This window comes from Scyliorhinus torazame, chromosome 9 (assembly GCF_047496885.1).
Source record: "Scyliorhinus torazame isolate Kashiwa2021f chromosome 9, sScyTor2.1, whole genome shotgun sequence".
Taxonomy (NCBI): domain Eukaryota; kingdom Metazoa; phylum Chordata; class Chondrichthyes; order Carcharhiniformes; family Scyliorhinidae; genus Scyliorhinus; species Scyliorhinus torazame.
Window position 1 is genome coordinate 108,344,557 of NC_092715.1, and position 26,397 is coordinate 108,370,953.

The 26,397-nt window shown below is 45.9% G+C and overlaps 1 protein-coding gene across 1 annotated transcript in view; it reads right to left on the bottom strand.

Moving 5' to 3' along the window:
* Nucleotides 1-427: 427 nt before the first annotated feature.
* The window catches only part of LOC140429419 (solute carrier organic anion transporter family member 4C1-like), a 285,020-nt gene continuing 259,050 nt past the window's right edge, over nt 428-26,397 (bottom strand). Inside the window, exons 11-13 of the mRNA XM_072516370.1 lie at nt 19,498-19,562; nt 5,273-5,410; nt 428-2,589 (exon numbers count right to left, since the gene is read on the bottom strand). Of these exons, the coding sequence (XP_072372471.1) occupies nt 2,447-2,589; nt 5,273-5,410; nt 19,498-19,562 (346 nt within the window). The 3' untranslated portion in view covers nt 428-2,446. The remainder of the gene's footprint in view (nt 2,590-5,272; nt 5,411-19,497; nt 19,563-26,397) is intronic.

A 26,397-nucleotide genomic window follows, 5' to 3' on the forward strand; every position in this document is an offset into this window, starting at 1 on the left:
CCTGTCCCATATTCTTCCGGTGCACCCATGTATCCTTGCTGAACCTGTCCTTCCATGTGGTAGAATTTGTGGGTTTGGAAGGTTCTGACGAAGGAGCCCTGGTAAGTTCCTGCAGTGCACCTTACATACTGCTGCCACTGTGCATTGCAATGAAAGGAATGGATGTTGAAGTTGGTGGATGGGGTGCTGATCAAATTGATTTCTTGGGTGTTGTTTCAACTGCACTCATCCAGGTAAGTGGACAGTATTCTAACACACTCCTGGCTTGTGTTCATAGATACAGGACAGATTTTTTTGAGACAGGCGGCAAATTGCTCATTGCAGAATTCCTAACCTCTTGTAGCCATAGTATTTTATGATTAGTCCAATTATGTTTCAGGCCAATAGTAACTCTCAGGATGTTGATGGCAGTAAGCCAACATGGAAGTAACTTAATAAGTTTTCTTTTATTCCTCAAAATGGCCAAATTACAAAATTTCATTAAACTTTTTTGACAAATCTTTAAACAAAATAACAATTGAAAAAAGTTTGAAAGTCTTTCATTTACATTTTACCAGAATAGTTATATTTACAAATATATACATGCTTTTGATTTTTTCTAATTCAAGAATACATGAAATGAAAACAAAAATAATCAACATCATACACTTGGAAGCAGCAGCTTATCAAATATTTTGCACAGAACAATTGGGCATAAGAGTGTCTTGGGTGATGATTGGTCATTTCTTACTAATTTAATTAGTTGGTCTAAATAGACAATACTTTGGAGGTTTAACATCTGCAGTTTGGCAATCTAAGTGTAACTGACTTTACACTCGGACAATTACACATTTGATGGTTGAGCAATTTCTCATCATTTTGTGCAGTAGAAATTAATTGTAATGACCATTGTGGCCTGGTACAAGTACCACTGCTATTAAATGCTTCTGGATTGACCTTGGACTATGTTCATACTCCACAGGATGAAACAATCTGCCTGTACCGGTTAAAGGAGGTTCCCAATGCAAAACATCCTCATGTTTAATATTATTTTACACTGTATTCCCATGTATTCTTGGTCTTACAAATCCTGTGCCAACTATAACTGTAGGAAAACTGAATTACTCCATACCTTCCACTGATATAACTCTCATGTGGCTATTTGGTGGTGTGTGAGAGAAAGCAATGAACAACTGTCCTCCAATTCTACCTTTCTTCCAGATAAAAATTGCTTGACCAATATTTTTTACCTGTCAGCTAGCCTGAGATCAGAAATTCAGCATGAGGGGAAATTAACTGGGAGTGCTCATTAGCATTCCACCTTGCTGCTACATGCAACATTTCCCCCTTTTCTTCTAATCTTTTATTCCATCTTCTTGTGAATGATTTATCTCATGCTAGGGTGCACCTCCAGCAGTACTGGAGGCTCTCCAGTGCCTAAATTAAGTAGCTATTATTTATATATAAGCAGGCAGGTGAGTTTGGAAAATCTTTCAACAAGCACCATGCAGATTAGCAAAGGAAATGTTTGGGATTAGGAAAACCTTTCTCCAACCCCTCTTCCAGCCCTGGAATTTTGATGTTGAGTGCAACATCCTTGCTATGCCGCAGCAGAGATCAGTTGAGCGCAGTTTGACATTCCGATCTGGGATTTATTTAGTCTACTGGCCAATTAAATAAATTATTATCAAGGCAGCAATGTGAAAGGATAGAGCAAGGCAGCATAAAGATTTAAATGTATAGAGGATAATATTAAGTAAAGTAAATTAAGAAGTGAAAATTAAATGTCACAAAGCTTGAGTTATAAAAGTATGTAGGCTGTTGGAGTAAGTTTGATATGCTTTTAAAGTGGGCTGCAGGAGATAATTATGTGTTATAGTAGACATACAAAACATGTTTGAAGCAGATATACATGGGAGCACTTATATTTATTATATGCGCAACTTCCATACTTACTTATATGCTATTCATTTGTTGAAGGACTCCCAGGTGCATCCCATATGGCAATTTATTTAGCATACATATTTTATGAATTACTTTTCTAGAGGTGCCCATACAGAGGCTATTTCCCCCGTGAAACCTTGAGGACCATTCTGTAGATAGCCGCCAAGTACCTCCCATAGCAGTTTTTGCATTTTGTATGCTTTCATGTACAGTGGTGGCAGGCTTTGTATAATTAATTTACACAGTTTTTGTGTTTACAAAAAAATCGTAATGGGGACAAGGTTTAGAAAAACAAAATGGTCTCCAATCAGACTAGAACTATTGATCAAATTCACATCAAAATCAATCTAATTGTTTTTAAATACTCGACATATAATTTCATGGAAGCCATCAAAGATAGAAATTTGCAATCATTGTCATATTTAACGAAATACATGAAAAATGAATTTTTTGTCTCTCAGTTTATGTTGATTAATGCACTGCCTTATTTGCTGGAGGACACATTTTCCCTCACAGTCACAGTTCATTCCTGGTCCCTTGTCCCAAATCCCCATTCACTTGCTGGCCCATCGGGCATCGGTTCTGATACTTCAGGAACCTGTGGCGGTCTATATAGGAATAAAGCTGCAAAAATTGCGATAATGGAGACCAGTTTGGAAGATGTGCCTAAAAATGAAATATATGGATTTAGATTATGTTGATATAAAATCCGCCAGCGCTGAAGTATATATCAATTCAGTATATATTGAATTCTGTTTTGAAATTCACAATGGAATCTACTTTCACCATGCTCTCAAGCAGTATATTCCAGATCATAAAAAACAAGTGCATAAAAAACATTCTCCCTTCTACAATCTAATGCTTTTCCCAGTTTTCTTAAATCTGTATCCTCTGTTTACCAGCCATTCTGCGAGTGGAAACATTTCCCCTTATTTATTCTATCAAACCCTCTCATAAGTATGCACGTTGCTCAGTGTCAGCTCGTGCACAGTTAATTCCAGCCCCACTTAACCCGGAGTCGCAACACAGGGGAAATTGGATTTTATATTAATACCTGTGGCTTTGGTTGAACTAAATTGACTACAATCACCAGGTTTTTAAAATTTAAACACAAGTAACCTTTTATAATTAACATTAATTATATTCAAATAGGCAGAAAAAATACAACTGGCTATCCACTATCTGATGTCCAACCAGCTCCACCCCTCGCCGCCAACTCCCCACCCTCTCTATATACACACACACACACAGACAAACAACACAAAGGGAAAAGGGTGGTTTAGGGGTAAAGAAAATACAATAAAATAAAAGGATAAAGATCTTTGATTCTGATGGATGTCTTCCAGTTAGTTTGTTTCTGAAGGTTAGGCCTTCAATTGGGTACTTTCTTTTCCTTCAGCTTGTAATCTTCACTGCAGACTCACAGAGACAGTAGGCAAATGGCAGCGGAGAGAGGGAGAAAACACATCTCTTCCTTCAAGGGTCTAGAGGCTTCTGGCAGGTTCTCTCAGAAAAACAACCTGGCAGGAACCAATCGCTGATTGTTGTCAGGCAACCCACTGGTTGCCAGTTAGCCACTTGAACTGACTTCCTCCAAAACCAGTTCTTAAGGTTCACTCAGCACTGACAAGTCTGATCTCCCCTCTGCAAACATAAAACCTAGGAACCACAATGTCGTGACAAACAGGCCGCTTCAGCTTGGGGCTTCTGCTTAACGGCACATTCCAGTTATGGGTCCACGGATCAAAAATAATAAAATAAAATTAAAGAAATGGGAACAAAGGAAATAAACAGGAAGGACTCTTACAGTGACACACTTGAGGCTCAGTTGGAAGGTTAGGTTGAAATCTTACTCAGTGATCTAAACACAAAATGCTAGGCTGAGAATGGAGTGTTGACGGAATGCTGTATTGTTTAAAGTACTGTATTTGAGACAACGGAAGACCCTTCCACCCTTTCAGGTGATTGTAAAATACCCATAAAGATTATATCAAAGAAGAGCAGGGGAGTCTTCCCTTGATGTCCTCAGCAATATTTATCTCACACGAAAAAAGATTAAAGATAGCTTGCTGATTTTTCTGAATAGCTAATTCATCAAAGTTAAGTTGTGTCCTGATCCATTGAAAAATAACAAAATAATGAGGACATAACTGCTTAGAAATTATTAAATTTTCAAATGCACTGGTTTTTGCAGTAAATAAGACAGTGGCCTCGATTAACCATAGACCAGGCTAACTTGACCATTTAATACAACTAAAATTATCATACCTACGAAGTCCAAATGTAGAAATTCCTACTGACACTTCGGCTGAAATTAGATTGGGATCATTCTAATATGTATGTCTAAATGCAATATATCAAAGAACAAGAACGAAGAACAATACAGCACAGGAACAGTCCCTATCTAGACCAAAGGAATCCTTCTATTCCCCATCTGTCCATGTGTCTAGCCAGATACGTCTTAAAGGTCGCGAACATATCTGCCTCAACCACCTCACTTGGCAGTGTATTCCAGGCCACCACCACCCTCTGTGTAAAAAACCTTCCCACGTACATCTCCACTGAACACATCCCCCCTCACCTTGAAACTTTCCGCCCTGGGAAAAAGCCTCCAGCTGTTCACCCTATCTATACCCTTCATAATTTTATAAACTTCTATCAGGTCACCCCTCCGCCTTTGTCACTCTACGGGGAACAATCCCAGTTTATTCAATCTCTCCTCATAGCTGATACACTCCATTCCAGACAACATCCTGCTAAACCTTTTCTGTACTCTCTCCAAAGCTTCCACGTCCTTCTGATAGTGTGGTGACCAGAATTGGACACAGTACTCCAAATGTGTCCGAACCAACGTTCTATATAACTGTAACATAATTTGCGAGCTTTTATACTCGATACCCCGTCCTATGAAGGGAAGCATGCTTTCTTTACCATCATTTCCACCTGTGCGGATCTGTGGACCTGCATGCCCAGATCTCTGTATGTCCTGGTGGTTCTGCCATTTATTTTGTAGCTCCCACCTGAATTGGATCTACCAAAATGCATCACCTTGCATTTGTCTGGGTTAAATTCCGTCTGCCATTTTTCCGCCCAATTTTGCAGCCTATCTATATCCTGCTGTATTCTCTGACAATCTTCATCACTATCTGCAACTCTTGCAATCTTAGTATCATCCGCAAACTTGCTAATCAGACCAGCTACGTTTTCGTCCAAGTCATTTATATATATTACAAACATCATGGTGCTTTAATTCAACAAGCCATTAAAGAATCTGTTTACTTATTCAAGTTTAGAATTCATTTAAATTATGTTCATATTCTTTTCAATAAGAACTGAATGGAAAACTTACCAATGACTGTAATCAAATTGGCCATTTTCCGGTTGTCATATGTCCAGCATGCACCTTTACGACCACAAACATCTTCATTCCATAGGACACAAGATATATCAATCACTGTACCAAACAGAATTGGTCCTGGAATAGTACCTGTAAGTCAGTTCATGGAAAGTTAAAAGAGCAGCAATAGGGGTATTGTTACATTTTAGTGAAATGCATGTGTGACAATATGCTCAGCTGCTAAGTGTCGTGTTATTCACCCTGGGGTAACACGGACTGCAACAGGATACAAATGAACTGTAAAGCATACACCAAACATAGGAGTTGGTTCAATACGATTTATTGAACTTCTGTAACAATGCACACAGCTGGCTGTGGGTTGACACTCTACTACTCTAAGTGTACTAACTCTAACTTACTAGACCAGGCTAACTCTGATCCACGTGTAGAAGGTGCTGACTGATATAGACACCCTGACTGTCACTACAGTTGTCACCAGTGGAAAGAGGCGGAGTGCTGATGCCTCGTGTGTTTTATAGTTGGAAGCCCCCCTCTGGTGTTCTGTCTGGTGATTGGTTGTGTTCTGTCTGGTGATTGGTTGTGTTCTGTATGTATGTTGGTTGGCTAACCTGGGTGTCTGTCACTGCCTGTTTTTACCTCATGATGGGCATGGGTGCATATTATGACACCAAGGACCTCTGTTCTTTCTATTGAGGTTGTCCAAACAATTGAGCTCAACTTTGTCTTCATCTGAAGCTTGCAATGCAATGTAGACTCCCAGCTGCCTTCTGACCCATGGCACAGATATTGCCAGACCTGCTGAGATTTTCCATCGTTTTCTGTTTTAGCACAACTTCTGACAACTTTCATCAACTATGCTTTGGGTAATTGTCTATAGTTTTAATCTCTCTGTAACATAAGAATTATTCCTCTGACTGCAATGCTGTTAGTTTGCTGGTATTTACTTTTTCAGTCCCATACTATTAAGTAGTTAATACTGTTTGCTACTGCTTTGACATATTTTTTAGAAAATATTTTATTAACGCATTTATAATTTTAACACTTTTAGACAGAAAAATCCAACAAAGACAAAATACCCACATAATATAGCCACCTCCCCCCAAACACAGACCCCAACCAACATCTGAGGATCCTGGGATTATATTCATTGGAGTTTAGGAGGTTGAGGGGAGATCTAATAGAAACTTACAAGATAATGAATGGCTCAGATAGGGTGGACGTAGGGAAGTTGTTTCCATTAGCAGGGGAGACTAGGACCTGGGGGCACAGCCTTAGAATAAAAGGGAGTCACTTTAGAACAGAGATGAGGAGAAATTTCTTCAGCCAGAGAGTGGTGGGTCTGTGGAATTCATTGCCACAGAGGGCGATGGAGGCCGGGACGTTGAGTGCCTTTAAGACAGAAGTTGATAAATTCTTGATTTCTCGAGGAATTAAGGGTGATGGAGGGAGAGCGGGTAAATGGAGTTGAAATCAGCCATGATTGAATGGTGGAGTGGACTTGATGGGCCGAATGGCCTTACTTCCGCTCCTATGTCTTACGGTCTTATGCTCTAACGTGGTCCACATAAACACTCCATCTCACGGCCCTCCCTTCATTGGTTTTCCTACCCTTGTTCGTCACTTATATGCCTCCCCACTTTTCCCTCACACGCCCATTTCCCCCACTTGCTGACAGACTGATTTTCCTCAAAGAAGTCGATGAACGGCTGCCACCTCCTAGCGAACCACTGTAACGAACCCCTTAAGGCGAATTTGATTTTCTCCAACCTGAGAAACGCCGTCATGTCGCTTACCAATACCCCCGACTTTGGGGGCTCCGAGTCCCTCCATCCCAGCAGAATCCGTCTCCGGGGCACCAGGGAATCAAAGGCCAAAACGTCGGCCTCTCTCCCCCCCATGGGCTCTGTCTTTGACATTTTTAACCTATCACTCTATAATATGCAGTATTAGTGTGTATCAGAGATTCCTAGTGGAATTTTCCATTATTTTGGCTAGTGTCATTTTGGGCAAGAAAACAGGAGAGAATCGTGCAGGGCACAAGATTCACTCTGTGCCCGTGGCGTGATAGCTCTGACTCGCCTGCCCGTGGATCTGCTGAGCATTTCAATCAATTCAATCTACATTTAAACGCCTCCCCTGCAACTTGTCCAAAGTCTAGCCAAGAGGATGGCAGCGAGGAAGCCAGCACTGAGGTTCTCGGAGGAAGCTCTGACCAGGTTGCTGGATGTGGTGGAGAAGAGACGTAATGTGCTGTACCCTCAATCGGGCCGGAGACCATCCAGTGACATCACGGACCCCACATGGGAGGCGGTGGCAGCACTGGTCGGCACAGGAGGACAGGCGCCCAGTGCAGGAAAAAGGTGAATGACATCTTCTGTGCAGCCAGGGTAAGTAACTCCTCTCATCTGTCACTACTCAACCACTTGCACACCCATCACACATCTACTGGGAGCTCATTCATACCATCTCAAGGGGCCCCACTACTTACCCTCGCACACGTGTCCTCATTTCCCCTGCTCATTCTCATTCCCCTCATTCATCCTCATCCCCTCCCCATATCATATCCCAGCTCCTATTTATTAATCACACATGCCAGGCATCCTTGTCATGACCCGGAACATGGCCTGTTTACACGCTCCTTATCTGTTTCCTTGCAGGGCAATCTGGCTCACAATAAGGTGGAGGGTCACAGACAGGTGGCAGAATGCCCAAACTGAGAATTCTCACTGCATTTGAGGAGAGAGACCAAGATCTGGTCAGGGAGGATCAGGATGGCTCCTGTGCTGACGGTGAGCTGGGCGCAAGAGACAAAAGTGAGGACCCATAGCACATTTGGCCGTCTGGCCAGACTCATGTGAGTTATGCCTTCTCGATCCTCATGACCCTGCCATGCACTAATGCCAGTACTCTTCCCTTGTAGGTAAATCAGTCCAGCACCCATCCCATCCTGCAGTCGGGCATTGGTCACCACAGAGGAGAGCAGCTCTGAAGATTTTTCTGAAGTCCTGCAAGAAGACGCAGCTGTCACTTGCACCCTCCACCGGCGCAGAGATTCTCACCTCAGTGGAAATAATTAGTAGGTAGGCTTCTGGGTCACTTACTGGTGAACACCTCATTTCAGATTTTAGGGCAGCATGGTAGCACAAGTGGATAGCACTGTGGCTTCACAGCGCCAGGGTCCCAGGTTCGATTCCCCACTGGGTTACTGTCTGTGTGGCGTTTGCACGTTCTCCCCGTGTCTGCGTGGGTTTCCTCCCCGTGTCTATGTGGGTTTCCTCCCACAGTCCAAAGATGTCCAGGTTAGGTGGATTGGCTATGATAAATTGCCCTTAGTGGCCAAAAAGGTGAGGAGGGGTTATTGGGTTATGGGAATAGGGTGGAAGTGAGGGCTTGAGTGGGTAGGTGCAGACTCGATGGGCCAAATGGCCTCCTTCTGCACCGTATGTTCTATGTACTACTTTATATTCTTGCCATTCATGTCCAGTAAGTGTCTGGGATAAAAGCCCCTCATTGACTGTTTCCACCAAACAATGCAATCCTGAGGCTTGGAGCACATCAGGAGTGATGCACCGGAAGTCTAATATCTCTTGTGGGCAGAACGGTAGCACAAGTGGATAGCACTGTGGCTTCACAGTGCCAGGGACCCAGGTTCATAAGAACATAAGAACTAGGAGCAGGAGTAGGCCATCTGGCCCCTCGAGCCTGCTCCGCCATTCAATGAGATCATGGCTGATCTTTTGAGGACTCAGCTCCACTTTCCGGCCCGAACACCCTTCCGGTATCCTCTGCACTTTTTGCTTTACCACTCATCTTAGTGTCGTCTGCAAACTTGGACACATTGCCCTTGGTCCCCAACTCCAAATCATCTATGTAAATTGTGAACAATTATGGGCCCAACACTGATCCCTGAGGGACACCACTAGCTACTGATTGACAACCAGAGAAACACTCATTAATCCCCACTCTTTGCTTTCTATGAATTAACCAATCCTCTATCCATGCTACTACTTTACCCTTAATGCCATGCATCTTTATCTTATGCAGCAACCTTTTGTGTGGCACCTTGTCAAAGGCTTTCTAGAAATCCAGATATACCACATCCATTGGCTCCCCATTATCTACCACACTGGTAATGTCCTCAAAAAATTCCACGAAATTAGTTAGGCACGACCTGCCCATTATGAACCCATGCTGTGTCTGCCCAATGGGACAATTTCCATCCAGATGCCTCGCTACTTCTTCCTTGATGATAGATTCCAGCATCTTCCCTACTACCGAAGTTAAGCTCACTGGCCTATAATTACCCGCTTTCTGCCTACCTTCTTTTTTAAACAGTGGTGTCACGTTTGCTAATTTTCAATCCGCCGGGGCCACCCGAGAGTCTAGTGAATTTTGGTAAATTATCACTAGTGCATTTGCAATTTCCCTAGCCATCTCTTTTAGCACTCTGGGATGCATTCCATCAGGGCCAGGAGACTTGTCTACCTTTAGCCCCATTAGCTTGCCCATCACTACTTCCTTAGTGATAGCAATCATCTCAAGGTCCTCACCTGTCATAGCCTCATTTCTATCAGTCACTGGCATGTTATTTGTGTCTTCCACTGTGAAGACCAACCCAAAAAACCTGTTCAGTTCCTCAGCCATTTCCTCATCTCCCATTATTAAATCTCCCTTCTCATCCTCTAAAGGACATATATTTACCTTAGCCACTCTTTTTTGTTTTATATATTTGTAGAAACTTTTACTATCTGTTTTTATATTCTGAGCAAGTTTACTCTCATAATCTATCTTACTCTTCTTTATAGCTTTTTTAGTAGCTTTCTGTTGCCCCCTAAAGATTTTCCAGTCCTCTAGTCTCCCACTAATCTTTGCCACTTTGTAAGCTTTTTCCTTCAATTTGATACTCTCCCTTATTTCCTTAGATATCCACGGTCGATTTTCCCTCTTTCTACTGTCCTTCCTTTTTGTTGGTATAAATATTTGCTGAGCACTGTGAAAAATCGCTTGGAAGGTTCTCCACTGTTCCTCAACTGTTTCACCATAAAGTATTTGCTCCCAGTCTACCTTAGCTAGCTCTTCTCTCATCCCATTGTAATCTCCTTTATTTAAGCACAAAACACTAGTGTTTGATTTTACCTTCTCACCCTCCATCTGTATTTTAAATTCCACCATATTGTGATCTCTCCTTCCGAGAGGATCCCTAACTATGAGATCATTAATCAATCTGCCTCATTACACAGGACCAGATCTAGGACCGCTTGTTCCCTCGTAGGTTCCATTACACACTGTTCTAGGCAACTATCGTGGATACATTCTATAAACTCCTCCTCAAGGCTGCCTTGACTGACTTGGTTAAACCAATCGACATATAGATTAAAATCCCCCATGATAACTGTTGTACCATTTCTACATGCATAGTTATTTATTTGTTTATTGCCTGCCCCACCATAATATTACTATTTGGTGGCCTATAGACTACTCCTATCAGTGACCTTTTCGCCTTACTATTCCTGATTTTCACCCAAATGGATTCAACCTTATCCTCCATAGCACCGATGTCATCCCTTACTATTGCCCGGATGTCATCCTTAAATAACAGAGCTACACCACCTCCCTTACCATCCACTCTGTCCTTCCAAATAGTTTGATACCCTCGGATATTTAACGCCCAGTCTTGATCATCCTTTAACCATGTTTCAGTAATGGCCACTAAATCATAGTCATTCACGATGATTTGCGCCATCAACTCATTTACCTTATTCCGAATACTACGAGCATTCAGGTAAAGTACACTTGTGTACCTCTGTTTTGAATCTTACAACACCTCGATCAGTAACCGCTCCTAAGTTATATTTCCTCTTAACTTTTCTCCTAATTTTCCTTGTCGTTGAACCCATATCTTCATGTAACAACCTGCAGCGTTGCTTACCATTTATATTTTTACTTCCTGTTTTATTCCTTTTAGTATTACTGGGCCTACTCACTGAGCTCCCGTCAGTCACTGTACCTTGTACTGTCGCCCTTTTTGATTTTTGACTATGGCTTCTCTGCCTTACACTTTCCCCCTTACTCGCTTTTGTTTCTGTCCCTGTTTTACTACCTTACGACTTCCTGCATTGGTTCCCCATTGGTTCGATTCCCCACTGGGTCACTGTCTGTGTGGAGTTTGCACATTCTCCCCGTGTATGCATGGGGTTCCTCCCCATGTCTGCGTGGGTTTCCTCCCACAGTCCAAAGACGTGCAGGTTAGGTGGATTGGCCATGATAAATTGCCCTTAGTGGCCAAAAAGGTTAGGAGGGGTTATCGGGTTACGGGGATGGGGTGAAAGTGAGGGCTTAAGTGGGTCGGTGCAGAATCGATGGGCCGAATGGTCTCTTTCTGCACCGTATGTTCTATGTACTACTTTATGTATTAGCGAGAGACAGCATGGTTTTGTGAAGGGGAGGTCGTGTCTCACTAACTTGATAAGAGTTTTTCGAAGAGGTCACAAAGATGATTGATGCAGGTCGGGCAGTGGATATTGTTTATATGGACTTCAGTAAGGCCTTTGATAAGGTCCCTCATGGTAGACTGGTACAAAAGGTGAAGTCACACGGGGTCAGGGGTGAGCTGGCAAGATGGATACAAAACTGGCTAGGTCATAGAAGGCAGAGAGTAGCAATGGATGGGTGCTTTTCTAATTGGAGGGCTGTATCAAGTGGTGTTCCGCAGGGATCAGTGCTGGGACCTTTGCTGTTCGTAGTATATATAAATGATTTGGAGGAAAATGTAACTGGTCTGATTAGTAAGTTTGCAGACGACACAAAGGTTGGTGGAATTGCGGATAGCGATGAGGACTGTCAGAGGATACAGCAGGATTTAGATCATTTGGAGACTTGGGCAGAGAGATGGCAGATGGAGTTTAATCCGGACAAATGTGAGGTAATGCATTTTGGAAGGTCTAATGCAGGTAGGGAATATACAGTGAATGGTTCAACCCTCAAGAGTATTGAAAGTCAGAGAGATCTAGGTGTACAGGTCCACAGGTCACTGAAAGGGGCAACACAGGTGGAGAAGGTAGTCAAGAAGGCACGGCATGCTTGACTTCATTGGCCGGGGCATTGAGTATAAGAATTGGCAAGTCATGTTGCAGCTGTATAGAACCTTAGTTGGGGCACACTTGGAGTATAGTGTTCAATTCTGGTCGTCACACTACCAAAAGGATGTGGAGGCTTTAGAGAGGGTGCAGAAGAGATTTACCAGAATGTTACCTGGTATGGAGGGCATTAGCAGAACCTTAGTTAGGCCACACTTGGAGTATAGTGTTCAATTCTGGTCGCCACACTACCAAAAGGATGTGGAGGCTTTAGAGAGGGTGCAGAAGAGATTTACCAGGATGTTGCCTGGTATGGAGGGCATTAGCTATGAGGAGCGGTTGAATAAACGCGGTTTGTTCTCACTGGAACGACTGAGGTGAGGGGCGACCTGAAAGAGGTCTACAAAATTATGAGGGGCAGAGACAGAGTGGATAGTCAGAGGCTTTTTCCCGGGGTAGAGGGGTCAATTACTAGGGGGCATAGGTTTAAGGTGCGAGGAGCAAGGTTTAGAGTAGATGTACGAGGCAAGTTTTTTACACAGAGGGTAGTGGTTGCCTGGAACTCGCTACCGGAGGAGGTGGTGGAAGCAGGGACGATAGTGACATTTAAGGGGCATCTTGACAAATACATGAATAGGATGGGAATAGAGGGATACGGACCCAGGAAGTGTAGAAAATTTTAGTTTAGACGGGCAGCATGGTCGACACAGGCTTGGAGGGCCGAAGGGCCTGTTCCTGTGCTGTACTTTTCTTTGTTCTTTGTTCAGATGATCCACAGCTGACGGAGGCAGAGACGTCCCAGGGATCTGGCAGAGAACTGCTGGAGGCCAGGACACTGCTGAGCCCCAGTCAAATTACATTCCCCTGGACCTGGCCGTCCCTCAGCTCTGGGAGCTACAAAGGCAGAGGCATGAACTTAAGGAAAGGATGTTTGCGACATTCCTCGGATTGCAAGGCCGAGTGTAGGAGTTCCAACTTCTTTTGTCTGAGGAGTTAGTGCTGGTACTCTGAGGCAATCAAGTTAACACTGCAAGGTTGGTGTCCGCAGTGGAGACCTTGGTGCAAGACGGTCATTCCATGGTAGGGGACGTTCACTGCATGGTTCAGACCATGAACGCCATGGTTCAGGGCAGGAACTCTATGTTTCAGGGTATCAACTGCATGGTGCAGGCACTTGTAGGCATCCACGAGTGCCAATGGCAGAGGATGATCGAGCTTCTGGATCTCACTCCAGCTGCCCCTCCATCCCATGGAGAAACCCAGTGGCCCTTGAACACCTATAGTCAGAAGAATCAGCTGATGCCGGGGCCTTCCACCCAGCCCTTCTTACTCCCCTCTGCTTGTGACCGACAAAGCTCCAGTCCCACACACCGAGGAGGCTGACACAACCACAGCCATGCTCCCGAAAGCAGGCCAGGCCCCTCCAGGTCCTGGCCCTCCAGAGGATGCTGCCCAAAGTCATCTCAGGCAACAGAGCCTGGCAGACTGCAGGCCGCCTCTGACTCAACTGCGGATTCTGGAGAAACAACGTGATATAGCGGTAGGGTCAGGAAGGTAAAGAAATTACAGTATCACATTGTGGGCAGGGGTGATGTTATGCACATTTATATCTTCAGCACTTATGTTAGTAACTTGCCGAAACCAGTGTTAAGAGAACAGAGCTTTAGTTAATTATATACAATGTTCTGCTCAAGGCAACAACTCACTCCCAGTACAGTCCTTGCTGCGAGAACTAACTACCCCAGCCCCTGCTTTGTACCGGCTTTTATGGTCATTCATAATGAGCTCCAGCTGGGTGGCCTCCGCCCTCTATCTGGGTAACTCATACTCCACGAGTCTCATGGGGAGAATAGTTTTCCTGTGATCCTTGTCGGGGTTAAAACACCACCCCCCCCCCCCCCCCCCCTCAAGTCCGAAAAAAACCATTTAGTTGCACCGATGTCAGTGGGGGACTTCTGCGCCACATTACCCATGGTTGTGCTTCCATCTGTGGTGGTTCTGGGTCAGGTGGAGTGTATCGGTTTGCCAACCGCTGTTTCCTGGCCGACCTCCGAAGAGTTATTTTAATGAAGTGATGTCATCCGCTGGTATGGACACTTCAGCGTCCACCTCTGATTCAGAGTAATTCTCCTCCTGCTGGATCAGGCACTGTGACCCGGACGGCTGAGTCCCTTGGCTGAGGGATGATTCCTGACATGGAGGAGACGCTGATACTGCTGGTTGGGCATCGCCAAGCGTGGGTTCTCACTTCTTTAGATGGTCCAAGTGCTTTTGTTGAACTCTCCGCTGAACCTGGATTTTGTACAAGGCAGGACCCGTTCTTTCCAGCACTACGCCTGAGAGCTACAGTGCCCAATCAACAAAATTGTGGGCATCCCCAGAGGGAAATTTCCACCCTGGTGTCCTTAAACTATGCTGCCTCTTCTGAGTCTCCTGCTGCACCTCTACGTTCCTGCCGAGGCTCGGAAACGTGAGACTAAACCGGGTTCTATGTCTCCAGCCCATCAACAGTTCTGCAAGAGCAATTCGAGTCTTCACATGTGGCATTGTGCGGTAATTAAAAATGAACTGCAACAGTCGCGTGTCCATGGAACCCTTGGATTGTTTCTTTCTGCCCCTTTGGAAAGTCTAGACTGCCCTTTCCAGCATGCCATTGGAGGAGGGATGATTTGGGGCGGTTCAACCATGCCGAATGCCGTTTCGCTTCGTAAAGGCGGCAAATAGCTCACCAATGAAGGGCGTTGCATTACCTATTATCAGGACCTCAGGGAGCCCTAGAACTTTTCTATCGTGGCCGTGGGCGTTGTTGAGGCCATCCTGCACACCTCGAAGCACTTCGAGTGGGCATCCACTGTGGTGAACCACTGTCATAGGAGATGTAAGGTAGGACCTGCACTACAGGTTCGCCGGTAGCTCCTGCCACGCATCTGACTGTAATAAAGCCACAGCTGTACCCAACTTTAGTCTTTGTGCAATTGATCGTGCATCATCCATGATAAAGAGAATCGTGAAAGGTCCCACAAAATCTGGCCATTCCCAGGGATGAAGGGAGACCGCTGGCGGGAGCTTCTGATGCTACTGGCACGCCGGGCATCACAAATTCACAGCCCATGATTTTGCTTTTTTTTAAAATCGTCCTACACGTTTTTGCTATGAACAATTTCTGTGACAATGGCTGGAATTCTCCGGTGGTTTCAATTCACTTTTCCTATCAGCAGCCCACCCCGCCCACAGGATTCCCGGCGGTGTGCGGTGGTTTCAATGAGCAATCCCATTGACAAGAAGGAAGAAGATAGAATCCAGCCACCTGCCAACAGCATGCGGCCAAGAATCATGCAGCTGGCGGACCGCAGAATCCAGCGCTATGTAGATTTTTCGAATATTATTCATTTTTTGAAATATAAATTTAAAAAAAATTTTTTTTGACATATTGTTCAAAATAATCTTTAAATCATAATAGGTCCAACAATTTATTCCAAATTTGCTCCCATTCCATAATAAACAGTGAGCGACAAACTGGAGGGGAAGGAAATGAACAAAGTAACAAGTCTTAGAATGGTTTTCGTTAAAAAGCATTAACATTGACAGATAACATTAGAAGTAAAAATAATGCTTAATTGCTGAAAACAGAAGTGAAGAATAAATGAGTAAAAAGAGATTGGAGAAAGTTAGGAAATTAATTATTTTCAGATTTTATTTAAGATTGGCTTTAAAAGGTTAGCTTAACACTTTATGGTTAATATCATTTAGAGCTATTCTTAACATCTAAACATCATCACTGCTGTATTGATCGTGTTAGTTTCAGCCACACGGTGTACAAGTTGAAACTTTGTTTTTAAACAGCTATTGATAGAGCCTGGATCTCCTGGAAGTGTAAGAGCTTCCTAACAGCACTGTGGGTATTCTTACAACACATGACATCACCACCTCCTCAACGGCAATTTGGAAGGCCAGTAAGAGCTAAACATAATTGATGGGTTTTATGGTCCTGCCCGCCTGGGACTGTCAATTGCCGTCCGAGGTCATCGGACCTTTTAATGGTCTGTTAAATTGTCCATCTCACCTCTAGGATTCCCATTGTGGGCGGGATCGGAAAATGTACCACAAAGTTTTTGCTTTAAAGTTGACTCCAATCAGTGATTTCTAATACTTCTTAAAATTGTTTTGGTTCACCAAGGTGGGAGAGTTCTGGAGAATGGAATGCTCTTCCATGTTTATCATCTATTTTCAGCATTGAGCACTGTCAGGCTGAATAAATGTTTCCTTTTTTAAAATCTGCTCATGGGAAGTCAGCATTTACTGGCCATCCCTAACTGCCTTGAGAAGGTGGTGATGTGCTGCCTTTTAGAACGGCTGCTGTCTGTGTTGTAGGGACACCCATGGTACAGTTAGGAAGGAAGGTCCACGAATTTATCACAGTGACATTGAAGGAACGGCAATATAATTCCAAGTCAGATGGTTGGGATTTTCTTTCTGTCAGAACAATGAACCTCTGGCATTAGAAATGGGAAAATGTTACACAATTGGAGGGAATCGTGCTGTTACCTCCAATTGTGTAACATTTTCCCATTTTTAATGCCAGCCATTCTCAAGGTCCAAATATGATTGCCAATTTGCACTGAACTCTGCTCAGCTTTTTTCTTGGGTTGGTATGACATGGCATTCATGGACATGGGGGTGAGGCCGACAAAGCCTAATACTGATCAAAACCACTGGGCCTCTTTAACCAGCCCGCCTTGACATTCAGCAGTCCCTGTGGCTGCCTCTGGGGGTTGATATGTCCAACTCCATCCCAGACCTACCCTCCCCAGTATAAAGATCCTGCCATTTGGGGGATTTTCTCATGAGGCGTCTGTGGTGAGCCAGGAGATATTATAAATCTGTGCATCTACCTTGGGAGTAAAGATTCCAGGCGTTATGCCAAAGAGAGGAATATGAATCATATGGCTGTCCAGAACTTCATCCAAAAGTCAAAAGGTACTAGAACGTGTGTTTACCCAAAATAGTGCCGTTCTCTGCCCAACATTTAACCATTGTAGAAATGAAATGACATTTGTACAAACTGGCCCAGAATGGCAATGGTCACCATCCCCATAATTACACGGAGTGCTCAGTGTCCTCCAATGCTGAATCTGCCAGACTTTGCATCATCAGCAGGAAGACACCAACCTTAGCATGGGGTTAGCAGGTACCCATGCCACTACAGCACCTCTGGGACCTACCAAGCACTGAAAAGGCAATCTCTAGAACCCACCTACACCCAGTGAGTGTGAGAACCCATTCAGCCACCTATGAAAGTGGATGTAGATTTTTTAAAAATAATTTTGCCAGTGTTAAGAGATTCAGGTACGTTCCTTGGTCTAATCCAGTAGTACCCATTTGGAGCTCAGCATATTTGTTTCCAGTCCTACACTAGGTTCCGACTGAACTGGGGATATCACAAGTTACGACAAAGGATGACAACTCCAGTTCCATGATCCCTGCTGCATTCCCTGGTAACACTGGCCTTGCAAGACACATGAATTCCACTTGAATTAGTGCTTCAGTTCAAAATAAATCCAAGGGATTTGTTACCATTATGTCTTGTGCTTGCTTCCACTCACTGAATGTCATACTACATGTGGCCCTATCAAAGCAAAGTGGGAGGAAGAGTTGGGAGAGGTTATAGAGGAGGGGGTCTGGTGTGAGGTGCTCCGGAGAGTAAATGCCTCCACCTCATGTGCGAGGTTGGGGCTGATACAGCTGAAGGTGGTATACAGAGCACACCTCACGAGGGCGAGGATGAGCCGATTCTATGAAGGAGTAGAAGATGTGTGTGAGCGTTGCAGGGGGGGTCCCCGCTAATCACGTTCATTTGTTTTGGTCGTGTCCAAAGCTAGAGATTACTGGAAGGAGATTTTAGGGTAATTTCCAAGGTGGTGCATGTGAAACTGGACCCGGGACCCCGGGAGGCCATATTCGGGATGTCGGACCAGCCAGGGTTGGAAACGACATATCGTCGCCTTCGCCTCGTTGATCGCCTAAAGGCGGATCCTGTTGGGATGGAGAGCAGCCTCTCCACCCTGTGCCCTGGCATGGCGGGGGGACCTGTTGGAATTCCTGACTCTTGAGAAGGTTAAGTTTAAACTGAGGGGAGGGACGGAGGGGTTCTACAAGTCATGGGCATTATTCATTATGCACTTTCAAGAACTGGATAACATCGAACATTAGTTGGGGGGGGGGGGGGGTGGGTGGGAGGGTTGGGGGGAAGGGGGGCTGTGTGTATTAAGGGTGACTATGAGTAATCCCTGATTCCTTTTTGTCATTTGGTTATGTAAACATGCGGGCTAATGTTTGGGGGTTGGTGGGAGGATGGGATCGTTGTTATTGTTATGGGGATTTACATATTTGTTGCTGATTATTGTTTATTGTTGGTGGGAGTAAATTTGGGAGAAAATGTAAAAAAGGAGAATAAATTTTTTTTTTTTTTAAATAAAGATATGTACTATATGTGGCCCTATGTGATACACCCTGTGCAATGCTTCTTCACTTCTAAATGAGATTTTCAAGCAGCGTAACGTTCCTTGTCGAATCCCTACAGTGCAGAAGGACCCTCTGAAAAACCACCCCACCCAAGCCCACTTCCCCACCCTATTCCCATAACCCCACCTAACCTTTGATCACGACGGGGCAATTAAGCATTGTCAATCCACCTAATCTGCACATTTTTGGACTGTGGGAGGAAACCGGAGCACCCGGAGGAAACCCACGCAGGCAAAGGGAGAATGTGTAAACTCCACACAGTCATCCAAGGTCAGAATTGGACCTGAGTCCCTGGTGATGTGGGGAAGCAGTGCTAACTGCTGAGCCACTGTGTCACCCCTTGTTTATTCTGATTGAAGGTCATTTCAACCTGAAACAGTGCGGTTGCTGAACCATTGAAATCGCTATCCATAGCAGCGGGATCAGAAGATCCTGTCAGCGTGAGGGGATTGGAAAACTCCGGCTGTTTCGCTCCGCAGATGCTGCCCGACCTGCTGAATATTTCCAGCAATTTTCATTTTTGTTTCAGATTTCCTGCACCTGCAATATTTTGCTTTTGTATTTATTTTATGCTGTTTTTTCATTTAAAAAGTCAATGGTATCATGGTAGATTCTCACCTAGGATCCTCACAAAGAGCCACTGAATACCCAATGAAAATGAGCGTTGGTTATCAGGAACACACCTGTAAACACATTTTAAAAAAATCTAATTTTAGTTTATGCAAGCTGAATAAATGTAAACTAAAGTTTGTCACAGAATGTGCATTGCCAATCCTTTCCTCCCTCAATACAAACTGCTCCACGCCGAAGATTATTCTTCAGCTCGACAGACAGGTAAGCCTTCCTTTAATTGATTGATAGGAAGGACATGAAAGTATGAGCTGATTTGTCATCTTATCTTCTTTTCACAACAGTTCAGTGGAAGTTAGGAATTTACGTGTGGGAAATAGCGAAGATAAAACCATTCCAGTGTTCTGTGGTACATTCACGCAAAAGCAATGGCTGATGAGTGTGAGCTACTTTGAGAAAATTCTGAGCCATGGATTCAGTTTTTGCACATTTTATTTATTTAAATTAGGTATTTGATGCCCAGGCCAAAGTTCAAGTGGAACATAGAGTTCGAGTCCAACACAGAAGCAAAGAAACTAAAAACAGTTCGGTATTTTCATGAAGGAGCAATGGGATCTGTCTGAACAGTGAACAAATAAGCTTCTATTTTTATAATTATCTTGTGACCAATAACAGTCGCACATTGGTTAGTCGATGTACTGTGCTTTTCTAAGATTAAGGCATTTTATTGGACAGGTTGACTGCAGCATTATTCTATATTTGTCAGTGTTGGGCTTAACCTGGCAATTCATGTTGGGCTCGGGGAGGTGATAGAAGGGTTGGAGGTGATGGAATCGGGTAAGGCCCCGGGACCTGATGGATTTCCAGTGGAACTTTATAAAACATTTTCTGGGCTACTGGGGCCGCGCTTGGTTAAGGCTTTTAACGAGTCCAAGGAGCTGGGAGTGCTTCCCCCAACTCTATCACTGATGCACTAAGCATCAAGAACCATAAAGACATGTGAGACTTTAACTAAGGCTTTAATACACTACATAGGAAGCTTACCCGACACAGACGACGCCAGACAAAATGGGTCCGGTCTCAGAAGTTGGGTCTTATACTTAACTCCTGGGGGAGTGGCTAAGGTGGAGCTCTCCGTGGCCAGGTCAGGTTACATAGAGGTGACCGAACCTCTACAGAGCTACAGTACAATACACAGTACCATACACAGGATTACAAGGCCACGTTACACACAACTATTATATAACTATGTACAATGCTAGGGAAGTACCGTGATGTATCACCACCATCACAGGCATCAATCTCTCTCATCCTGAACCGAGACAAGGACCCGGAGAGCTGTAGATCATACAGGTTAATTTTCCTTTTGAATGTAGATGCTAAATTGCTGGCAAGGATCTTGGGCACCCGAATAGAGGATTGTGTCCCGGAGGTAATCGGGGAGAATCAGATGGGATTTGTGAAGGGCAGGCATCTGACATCCAATATTAGACGGCTTCTTAATGTTATAATGATACCAGCGGAGGGGTGCGATGTTGAAGTGGCAGTAGCCATGGACGTGGAGAAGGCTTTTGACCGGGTGGAGTGGAAGTACCTATGGGATATTTTAGGGAGGTTTGGGTTTGGGCAGGGATTTGTGTATTGGGTCTGGCTGTTATATCAGGTTCGGGTGGCAAATGTAAGAACCAACTGAGTCCGGTCAGAATACTTTAGTCTCTGTAGGGGGACAAGGCAGGGATGCTCACTCTCCCCATTACTGTTTGCCCTGGCCATAGAGCCCTTAGCAATGGTCCTTAGATCATCGAATGCCTGGCGGGGGAAAGTGAAGGGGGGGGGGGGGGGGGGGTTGGTGGGTGTGAAGCACAGGGTCTCTCTCTCTATGGGGATGACTTGCTGCTCTATGTCACAGACCCAGTGGGGGGGATTGCCAAAATCATGGAGATACTAGGAGAATTGGGGCTTCAGGCTACAAGTTAAATATGGGAAAGAGCGAGATGTTCGGGATCCAGGCACGGGGGCAGAAAAGGAGACTGAAGGAGTTGCCTTTTAAAGTGGCTGAGAGGAGTTTTGGATATCTGGTGATTCAAGTGGTTAAGGATTGGGGGCAGCTTCATAAGTTAAATCTGGGCAAAGCGTTCACTCAAATGAAAAGGGACTTCCAAGGGCGTTTGTGAGGCGGCAGGTGAGGGAATTCCCACTGCTTCCAGCACGTAGGATTCAGGACAGGGTGATTTTGGGTGCATGGGTTGGAGAAGGCAAGGTTTTGGCGATTTACCAGGAGCTGCAGGAAGAGGAGGAGGCCTCGGTGGAGGAGTTAAAGGGTAAGTGAGAGGAGGAGCTTGGCGAGGAGATAGATGAGGGTCTGTGGGCTGATGCCCTGTGTAGGGTTAATTCTTCCTCCTCTTGCGCCAGGCTCAGCCTAATACAGTTTAAAGTTACTCACAGAGCGCATATGACAGGGGTGAGGTTGAGTAGGTTCTTTGGGGTAGAGGACAGATGTGGGAGGTGCTCGGGGAGCCCAGCAAATAACGCCCATATGTTCTGGTCGTGCCCGGCGCTGGATGAGTTTTGGAGGGGTTTTGCGAGGACTATGTACAAGGTGGTGAACGCCCGGGTCAAGCCGAGCTGGGGATTAGCATTATTTGGGGTATCGGACGAGCCGGGAGTGCAGGAGGCGAAAGAGGCCGGTATTCTGGCCTTTGCGTCCTTAGTAGCCGGCGGAGGATTTTGTTACTGTGGAAAGATGCGAAGCCCCCTAGTGTGGAAGCTTGGATCAATGACATGTCAGGGTTCATCAAGCTGGAGAGGATAAAGTTTGCCTTGCGAGGGTCTGTGCAAGGGTTTTTCAGGCGGTGGCAACTGTTCCTAGACTATCTCGCGGAGCGTTAGGAGGTGGTCAGCAGCAGCCCAGGTGAGGGGGGGTTTCTTTTGGGGTGGCGTTTGGGTTAAGGTGGGGGGTTTCCCTATTTGTGTTTTCTACTGTTAATATGGGGGGTTATTGGATTTGGGGGAAATCCAATAGATAATTTCTGCTTGTTGTGTTTTTGTTTCTTTTTCTTGTTGGGGGGGGGGGGATTTTGTTGAAAATTTATTGAAAAATTTGAATAAATATATTTTCCAAAAAAAAAAAGAAAAGGGACTTCCGCAGATGGATCATGCTCCCGCTGACGCAGGCGGGGAGGGTCCAGACTATGAAGATGACGGTCCTTCCGAGACTGTTCAGCCTTTTTCAATGTTTTCCGATTTTTGTCCCAAAGGCTTTTTTCAGGAGAATGAATGCGGCGATATCGGGTTTTGTGTGGGCGGGTAAAACCCCGAGAGTAAAGAAGGCACTCGGTGGAGGAGTTAAAGGGCAAGTGAGAGGAGGAGCTTGGCGAGGAGATAGAGAGGGGAGAGGGGGCCTCCCGAGTTTTATGAACTATTACTGGACTGCCAATATATCGATGGTCAGGAAGTGGGTAGTGGGGAGGGGTCGATTTGGGAGTGAGTGGAAGCGGCATCCTGCAAGGGTACGAGTTTGGAGGCTTTACTAATGGCGCCTCGGCCGTTCTCGCCAGCTCGGTACTCTACAGCCCTGTGGTGGTGACAGCCCTAAGGGTGTGGGGGCAATAGGGGCTTTAAGGTATGGCAGCAGGCAGGGATTGAGAGATTTGGGGACCTATTCATCCAGGAGGGCTGTTCGACCTTGGAGGAACAAGAGGAGGAGTTTGAGTTCCCAGGTGGGAACGGGGTTTGGTACCTTCAGGTGCGGGACTTTGTACGGAGGCAGGTTCCAAGTTTTCCTCACCTCCCCCTGAGGGGACTACAGGACAAGGTGATGTCAAAAACAGGGCTTGAAGAGGGGAGGGTTTCGGAGATATACAAGGAGTTGATGGGAAGTGGCCCCTATCAGAGAGGTGAAGAGGAAGTGGGAAGAGGAACTAGGAGGAGAGCTGGAAATTGAACTGTGGGAAAAAGCCTTGAAGAGAGTCAATTCAATCTCGTCGCGTGCCAGACTTAGCTTGAGCCAGTTAAAGGTGGCCCACGTAATGGTAGCCCGGATGAGCAGTTTCTTTGAGGAGGTGGAGGACAGATGTGGGCGGTGTGGGGGTAGTCCGGCAAACCATGTACATATGTTTTGGGCATGTCCGAAATTGAGAGGATTCTGCTAGGGATTTGAGGATGTTAAGTCAGAAGTCCTGGAAGGGAGGGTAACTCCGAATCCAAAACTGGCAATATTTGGGGTATTGGAATATCTGGGTGCCGGGGGGGGGGGGAGGGGGGGGGGGGGCAGGAGGGAGGCCGATGTCCTGGCCTTCTCCTCCCTGGTGGCCCAGAGACGGATTTTGCTGGGATGGAGGGAGTCGGAGCCCCCGAAGTCAGGAGTGTGGGTCAGCGATATGGCAGGGTTTATCAGTCAGGGAAAGAAATCAAGTTCGCCTTGAGGGGATCAATTCAGGGGTTCGCCCGGAGTTGGCAGCCATTCATCGAGTACTTCAAGGAAACTTGAACGGCAGCAGAAAGGGGGGGGGAGGTTGGAGAGGAAAACAGGAGGCATGGCAATGTTAGATAAGGACAGGGAACTTAGTATACGGGTAATTCGGAAATAGGGCGGGGATAGTAGGGGACGTCGTTTTCTGTTTTTTGTTGTTGTTTAAGAAATGTTAATGTTAGTGATTTTCTGAAAAAAAAACTTGCAATACATGGGGCTAGATTTTACGGGCCATCTGCCAGTGCGTTTGAAGGCATCCATTAGCGGGGCAAACATATCCACACTCGGACGGATTTTACCAAAATTTGTCCCAGTATCAGATACTAACTGAAAACCAGCTTGTATGTCTCCAGATGCATAGCTGAATTTTCAGACCAGTTTTTCTGTGCCGGGGCAGTGCCAGGGGCCAGTGCCAGGACGCTGCCTGGGCACTCCCGACAGGATCCACTTGACTCAATCCCATTCTTATAAAGCCGTTGTAAAGATCGCCAGCATGTATGAATAGTCAGTGAGGGGGGATTATGTGACGGAATAAAATTAAAATGTATTTAAATGACGTTAAGGGTGAGTACCTCGATCCGTCACCGGCGAGGGGTAGGGGTAATCAGGACTTCCTGGGATTTTGTGCCCGAGTTGCCATTTACGTTCATGGTGGACGCGGGCTCAAAATTCCGCCCTCACTCTCAGCAACACTTTCAAAACACGACCATTCCATCTGACCTATTGCTCCAACTCCAATCTCTCTCCCTTCTGGGCAGGGCAAACCACATAGGGGACATGCATTTCACCAAACCTGTGCTCCATCACCTCCCATTCTTTTGATGGCTTACAGCCCAAACATGCACATAACAAGCGAGAGCGAGCCCAGAGTGGGAGGGGGGGGCAGCAGAAATTATCAGCCTCACTGAGTTTGAGGAGGCTTCTGCCGAGCCCACCATCGGGAACAGCGATCACTCCTGTGACAATGCAGAGCTTGGCTTCTCGCACCAACCTTGTACTGATCTCAGCTCCATCACTTCATCCAATTCTGCATTTCAAAGTGAGTGCAATATACTCTGAATTAGCTTCAGCTTATGCATTAAAACTGCCCTTTTGTTTTTTGCAGAAACCAGCAGACCACAGCCAGCTCACCATCTCAACCTCTCTCCAAAACCCGATGCACATCTGAGGATGAAGGGGCTCACCTCAGGCAGAACCATCACAGTGCTCACCCGGGTCCTTCACTAGTGCAGAGACACACATCGGTGGGGCATAATTCAAGGTTAGACTTGGGGTCATGAATTGGAGAACACCTCACCGATTCATCCCCACAGCAGTCAGAGGCAGGGGCAGCCCAGTTGCGGGATTCTCCGATGCTGATATCATAATCGGCGATCAGGTGGCAAATTGCTGATTACAACCAAATTGGGGGCGGGGCCTGATTTTAGATGCTCTGCCCCCTCCAAAACGGCGTCATTGAGGAGTGCGCCATATGCTGTTGGGACGACCTCAGGATGTTACCGGACAGATGTGGGCGGTGTGGGGGTAGTCCGGCAAACCATGTACATATGTTTTGGGCATGTCCGAAATTGAGAGGATTCTGCCAGGGATTTGCGGATTTTAAGTCAGAAGTCCTGGAAGGGAGGGTAACTCCGAATCCAAAACTGGCAATATTTGGGGTATTGGAATATCTGGGTGCCGGGGAAGGGGGACAATAGACAACCTTCACAAATCACTGTTGCCCAGACCTGTTTAGTGTTTGCGTATTCTTTAGCGTTCACTGCTCTTGCTAAACGAGAGCTCTTTTGGAGCTGGGTGAAAAACAGGGAGTTAGGTGAAACCGGGAGAAGGTGAAGCTGAAAAGAGTGCAGAGCTCAGTCTCAGTCTGGGCAGGAGCAGTGCGCAGCTGAGTTTCATAAATACTAAGGTCGGATTCCTGTTCTCATTGACCTCACAGTCAGCGTTTCAGTGCAGTAATCGTGAGTTGAAAAAGTTTTTATTGGAGGAAGGGATTAACTGAGAAACAACACAAATAAGTGGAAGTCAGGGTCATTATATCAAGATAGGGGGCAGGATTCTCCGACCCCCCCCGGCGGGTCGGAGAATCGCCGGGGGCTGGCGTGAATCCCGCCCCCGCCATGTCCCGAAGTCTCCGCCACCAGAGATTCGGCGGGGGCGGGAATCGCACCGCGCCGGTCGGCGGGCCCACCCCCACCGATTCTCCGGCCCGCGATGGGCCAAAGTCCCGCTGCTGGAATGCCTGTCCCGCCAGCATGGATTAAACCGCCTTTTGAACGGCAGGACAAGGCGGCGCTGGCGGGCTCCGGGGTCCTGAGGGGGGCGCGGGACGATCTGGCCCCGGGGGGGGTGCCCCCACGGTGGCCTGGCCCGCGATCGGGGCCCACCGATCCGCGGGCGGGCCTGTGCTGTGGGGGCACTCTTTTTCTTCCGCCTTCGCCATGGTCTTCACTATGGCGGAGGCGGAAGAGAACCCCTCC